Source organism: Rhinopithecus bieti, unplaced genomic scaffold (assembly GCF_001698545.2).
Source record: "Rhinopithecus bieti isolate Rb0 unplaced genomic scaffold, ASM169854v2 scaffold_69716, whole genome shotgun sequence".
Classification (NCBI taxonomy): Eukaryota; Metazoa; Chordata; class Mammalia; order Primates; family Cercopithecidae; genus Rhinopithecus; species Rhinopithecus bieti.
In genome coordinates, this window is record NW_016826382.1 from 263,686 (window position 1) to 270,181 (window position 6,496).

Sequence of the window (6,496 nt, forward strand, 5' to 3'; positions counted from 1 at the left end):
CATATATATATATATATATAATGTGTGTGTGTGTATGTATACATGTAGATTGGGGATAGGAAAGAATCAGGAGACATGAATAGTGACATACCCCAATTTAAAGATATCTGAAGTAATTTATCTTTATTTTTGCAAGTTATTTCTATTCTTTGTATTACTATGTGCATAGAAGCTTTGTACTGTAAAATCAAACTATGATGGGAGCTCATCTTATTGAATACTCATTTTATGGAAGAAGAAAATGAGACTCAAAAAGATTAAACCATTTGCTTTAACCCATTTCCCATTTGACCCGAGAATTCCGTACTGGCACAGAACTGCGCTTTTTTTTTCTAAATGGGAAATGGGTTAAACTTTATATATATATATACACACACACACATATACACACATTCATATATATACACACACATATGTAGGTATGTGTGTATATACATGTTTAATAAAGAAATAACTGCAGTAAATTATTTCTAGAAAATACTGTTTCTTTCACTGTAAAAGGAGTATCAACAATCCGGGAATTCTGAGAAAGATAATGCAGCATTCGTAGTGTTGATCTGACAAAGCAAACACTTGCAATGCATAAAAACAATGTAGCTTGTGTTATTGAAAGTTTCTATGTTCACATAATTTTCTGGAGACCAATTGGTATAACTTTTGCACTGGATATAGGCTAACATGAAAAAGAAATTTTGATATAAACAATCAAGGTTACCTAAAGTCCTTATTTCTTTTCTCTTTTATTTTTTGTCAAGGAGTCTTAAGAAAAGGACAAATCTGTTTATAGATCTGAAGTGCTATCTAGGAAACTTTCATGAATGTAATTTACTGCTGTATCGGCCCACTCATACAGTTTTGGAATATGAGTATCTACTCAGAACCTTTCTCAGAGCTGTCTTTACTTCCTTATTTCTCAGTGTATAGAAAAGGGGGTTGAGTAGTGGGGTAATCACAGTATAAGTCACTGCCACGAGCCGGTCCTTATCTGAAGAGTACAGGGATGTGGGCCTCAAGTAGATAAAGGAAGCACAGCCATAGTGGACGATGACCACTGTGAGGTGGGAAGCACAGGTGGCAAAGGCTTTGCACTGTCCTTCCACCGAGGAGATCTTGAGGATGGTGGAAACTATGAAGATGTAGGAGATGAATATCAACACAAGGGGAACCAGCAATACCAGAATGCTGAGGAAGAAGATGATCATCTCCTTCAGGTTGGTGTCTGTGCAGCCCAGTTTTATGGCAGGGGAAATGTCACAGAAAAAGTGGTTGATCCGATTGGAGGCACAGAAGGGCACACTGAACACCAGGATATTGACAATCATAGAGATCAGGAAGCCACAAAAGCTGGAGGCTAGAACCAGCTGCATGCAGGTGGCTCGGCTGACAATGAGTGTGTAGTTGAGAGTTGCAGATGGCAACATAGCGATCATAGCCCATCACAGCAATGAGAAAACAGTTGGTACAAGCCAAGCCCACAAATAAATAGAGCTGGACCGCACACCCAGAGAAAGAAATAGTTGGAATTGTGGATAGCAGGTTGGTAAGCATTTTGGGTACAATGACCAAGGTGTAGCAGGTTTCAGAGCATGAAAGGACAAAGAGGAAGAAGTACATAGGAGTGTGCAAAGCCCTGTCCAGGCGAATGACTGTCATGATGGTGGCGTTGGCCATCAGAGTGGTCAGGTAGACTAATAGGAAGACAAAGAAGAGAAGGATCTGCAGATACCCCAGTTCTGAGAAACCTGTAAGGATGAACTCGGTGAGCTCGCTCTGGTTCTGTCTTTTCATTGGTCAGTGGAATTAGACTACGGTAACCTGAAATTGAGAAGAGTGAACTTGACAAAAGTGAAATGACCCTAGAGATACACAGTTCACATTTCTGTAAAAAGCTGATAACACCGGTCTGAAAAAATACATAACAAACATTAAGCACATAGATCAGAGTATAGGGAAGGATCAAAGGACATGAATAGTGACATACCCCAATTCAAAGATATCTGAAATTATTTATTTTTGTAAGTTATTTTCATTCTCTGTATTCCTATGTGCCTAGAAAGTTCATACTGTAAAATAAAAATGTGATTTAGACCTCATTTCATTAAATACTCTCATTTTATGGAATAAGAAAATAGGCTCGATAAGATTAAATCATTTGCTTACCCACATGACAATGACAGTCCTTAAAAATCACCTATCTTTGCTAACACCTTATAAAAATCTGATTCAGAAAAGCAAACAAAACAAGTAAAAAGGGATGTACCCAATCTCTCATATACATGACTCAAATAATGCTTGTTCACATGTGGAGAGCTATTTTAATCTACTTAAAAGTATTCAGATTCTATTTACCCATGATCAATTGTGAAGACTTTGAGATGGCTCACATATTGGGGTTTCCCTTGTCATCAGTGTGTGGGAATCTGAGATTAATTAAAGCTAATTAAAGCTCAAATTAAACTCAGAGCATTATGAGGCTTGGGCTGAAATCTCCACTCTTGTGGCCTATGCCTCAATCTCCATTGCCTCCATCTCCATTGCCTCCATCTCCATTGCCTCCATAATGTTCTAAGAAGAACTTTCATCATTATCTGTGAGAAGATCTGTGGTTTGATTGGGAGACCAAATAAATGTTAAAACTTTCATGTCAGACTTAGACAATCAGATTATTTTTATTTTAGAAAAAAGATCAGAAATCTAACTCAATCTGCATACAATTCTGTGAACCTCTTTATAGCAATGTAGGAAGTATTGTCCAACCTCCATAGTCAAGGACAAATTTTAAGGAGTCACTGACTTCCAAAATAGGCTGTTCCCTTGCTAAATAGTTTATCTGGCTACTTCTGAGTAGAACTATGCCTCCTCGAAATAGTCACCCATTGTTCTTGATTTGTCCTCTGCAGATACTCACGATAACGTTAAATTATTTCTATGAATGACAGCTAGCCTTTAGTTATTGAAATAAAATGATCATATATCTTTATGGGTCTTATTTTCCTTCTAACTAATTATTTAGTATATAGCTTATGACAATGTTTCTAGAACTTTCTCTGTCCTCATCACCATCTTAGGTGTGTTTGTCCTCAGCATTAGGTCATGCATCTGCCCCTCAGCTGTAGACAAGCTGGTTGGCTGCAGCCATCAAACATAACTTTGTCTCTCTGCTTCTACACATAACATTACATTTTCTTTCCTATTTTTGTTATCCCTCAGAATTAATATTTATCTTTCCTACAAAACCTTAGTTCATTATTCATCCTGGGAGGCTCCCCTATGTAGCTCTCAAAGACTGATTCCTGTTTGAAATCACTTCTCTGTCAGTTTGCTCTGAGATCGTTGGTTAGAATGGCAGCATAGTGAGGCTGGATGGACACAGGCTCTGGAGTCAGACTGCCCAGGTTGAGACCATGGCTCTGCCAATGTACAATGTTGGGGAAATCACTTTGAGTCTCATGATTTAATCTCTAGAATGGCAATAATAATAGCATAAGCCAAAAAGTTTGTGTGAGCACCAAATGCCCACAATGAAGTTCCTGATGCATAAGTGGTCAATACAGGCAGGCTGTTAAATATCTAGTCAAGCCCCCTCATGTTACAAATGAAGAAACAGAGTCCCAGAGAAGTAAAATATCAAGATGTAGCTCGCATAAGGTATGAGGCAAGAACTGTATCCCAAATACCTTAAGTCTTCCATCTAGAGTTTTGTCTTTTGAATTACCTGGGCTCTAGTTTTGATATTTCCTTTGCACTGTGTGCTTATACATCAGTGACTTAGGAAATAGATCGATGTCTTCTTTACTCTGTATGATCCCCACAAGGCTTTCTGTTCCACTCTTCCATCCACTCCTATCTCTTATTCTTCTGCCTTAATCCATCATGTATTTTTCCTTATGCTAAGGTACATATTAGGCAGTTTCTCCCTATTTCCTAATTTAGGTCTATTTTAGAAATATTTTGCTATTTACACTCTTAGCTATTCTCTTCATTTACTATATCTCCCAGGGTTTGTTCAGCTGCATCTTTGCCCTCTCCATATGGTCTCTGTCCTGTCTCTCACTCTAGATTCTGATGCTATGGCCCACATTTCACCAGTGCATGGTTTCCATGAGTTCTTCTGCTTCTGAATCTTTCTTTGGTATTGAAAGTATTTTTAGAGAAAATTGACAGATATTACTCATAAAAAAGAGTGGTCCTACAACTCTAGTACAAAGGAGACACTTACATCCACAGGCAGTTTCTCTCATATCCCATCAAAGTCTAAAAAGGAGAGAGAAATAGGCAAACATTAAAAAATATATATCACGTAGTCCAGATCTTACAGGGGAAAGTCCAGGGGCCATTTGCTTTTAAAGATGAAAGACAGCTCAGCCTGGTCTCTGAGCCGAAAGTAACTGTACAGCCCCAATCTCAGCAGCTCTGTGCCCTTGATGACACATACTCCAGCAAAATCCCTGGGTCTTATACATTAGGGGTGCCTCAGGGGATTGAGGTTTTGGAGGGAGGTTCTTCCTTGGACTCTAGGCATTAAAAATGTAACATTCTACCTTAAAAAAAAAAAAAGAGTAGAGAAATTATGCGGTTTACTTGATCTGTGTAAAAGACGAATAGCTTTAAATACTATAATTTTTTATACTGATCATTCATTTTGGAGCAAGTTTATATTTGCTGAATAAAGTGATGACTGTGACTTTTTTAGTAATTAGCTTTACAGATGCTAAACATAGAAGAACTCTTTTAAGGGATAAAATAAATTACATTCTTGACAATTTTTTTCTTCCTTCTTAAAGTTGCTAGTTGAATTATGATGCTATTTTTTCTGTAACTGTCTTGATTTATGCATAAGTTATACTAGCATCATAAGAGGGCACACAGTTTAACCTTTTCTGCATTCCTCTACCTGCTCGATTTATCTCTTCAAATATGTTAATCAATATAGACTTTTGTCAGGGCATTAGTTGATTTAATCAATACGCATTGAGTACCTATAATGCTCCAAGCACTCTGGTGAGTGTTTTGGTGGGGGAAGGTGACACAATGATGGCTTAGTCTGTGCCAATGGTGACATATGGACCCATATACATCTGGGCCTCCTGAGGTGCATGTGAAGATGCATATTTTGGGGCTTTACCCTAGGATATCCTAAATAAGAAATATTTTAGGTGGAACTTGGAATCTTGCAATCAGTTTATGTAATTTTTTTGATTTTCAGAAAGTATAGAGCTACTGACTTCTTTCTGATAAAAGCTTGATGTTTAGAAGATGAGATGAAGAAATAAGTGAATAATTACAACAAGCAAAGAGGGTTAAGCTGGGGACAAGCACAGGGCACTACAGCATTACTAAGAGGAAGTAAAGTTATCACATTTAGTACCAAACTGAGTGGGTCTCAAACTCCCCTTATACCTTTTCAATCCAACAATATTTCTTTTATAAGTTTATAAGTAGAATACATGACAAAACTAGGACAAAACTCAGTAGGGAGAAACGAAAGTATACTATAAAAAAATCACAATACAAATAAAGTGCTACAATATTATTTGAGGATTGACTGTGATGAGTTATACATGCATATTTTATATCTCACAAAACCTGAAAATTAAACAAATGTGTTGCTAATAAACCAATAGAGGGGATACAACAGAATATTAATAATTACTCAATTAATCCAATGGAAGTCAAGAAAATAGGAAAATAGTAACAAGAAATAAATGAAACAAAGAGACATCACATAGTACAATGGTGGACTTAAACACACTCAAAACGAAACTTATATTGACTGTAAATTATTTACACTTCAATAAAAAGAGATTGTTTGATTTGTATAAACAAAGCAATTATATATTTTCCGCAAAAGATCCAATATAAATCTTAAGTCTCAGATAACAGTAATGTTCTAGAAAAAAAGCACATAACTCTATTAGAAAGGCAGAATGACTATACTAATATGATACAAGTGGACTTCAGCACAATAAATATTAACAGAACTAAAGATGGACATTTGCTAATAATAAAAAATTTAGCCCTGGGGTGCACCCAAGGTGGCCTAATAGGAACAGCTCCAGCCACTAACTCCCAGCGTGAGTGACGTAAAAGATGGGTGATTTCTGCATTTTCAACTGAGGTACTGGGTTAATCTCACTGGAGGGTGCCGGACAATCGGTGCTGGTCAGCTGGTGCAGCCTGACCAGCCAGAGCTGAAGCAGGGCGAGGCATTGCCTCACCTGGGAAGCACAAGGGGGAAGGGAATCCCTTTTCCTAGCCAAGGGAAACTGAGGCAGACAACTCCTGGAAAATCGGGTAACTCCCACCCTAATACTGCACTTTACCAAGGGTCTTAGCAAACGGCACACCAGGAGATTATATCCCACACCAGGCCCAGAGAGTCCCACGCCCACGGAACCTCCCTCATTGTTAGCACAGCAGTCTGAGATCTAATTGCAAGGCAGCAGTGAGTCTGGGGGAGGGGCGCCCACCATTGCTGAGGCTTAAGTGGGTAAAC

At 38.0% G+C, this 6,496-nt stretch overlaps 1 protein-coding gene across 1 annotated transcript; it reads right to left on the minus strand.

Moving 5' to 3' along the window:
* Positions 1–845: 845 nt before the first annotated feature.
* LOC108522977 (olfactory receptor 10T2-like) lies at positions 846–6,386 on the minus strand. The gene is given in 4 exon segments (XM_017863441.1): positions 846–1,404; positions 1,406–1,815; positions 4,220–4,254; positions 6,324–6,386. Coding segments are annotated over 2 exon segments (942 nt in total). The 5' UTR covers positions 1,789–1,815; positions 4,220–4,254; positions 6,324–6,386.
* Between the last annotated feature and the right edge of the window lie 110 nt (positions 6,387–6,496).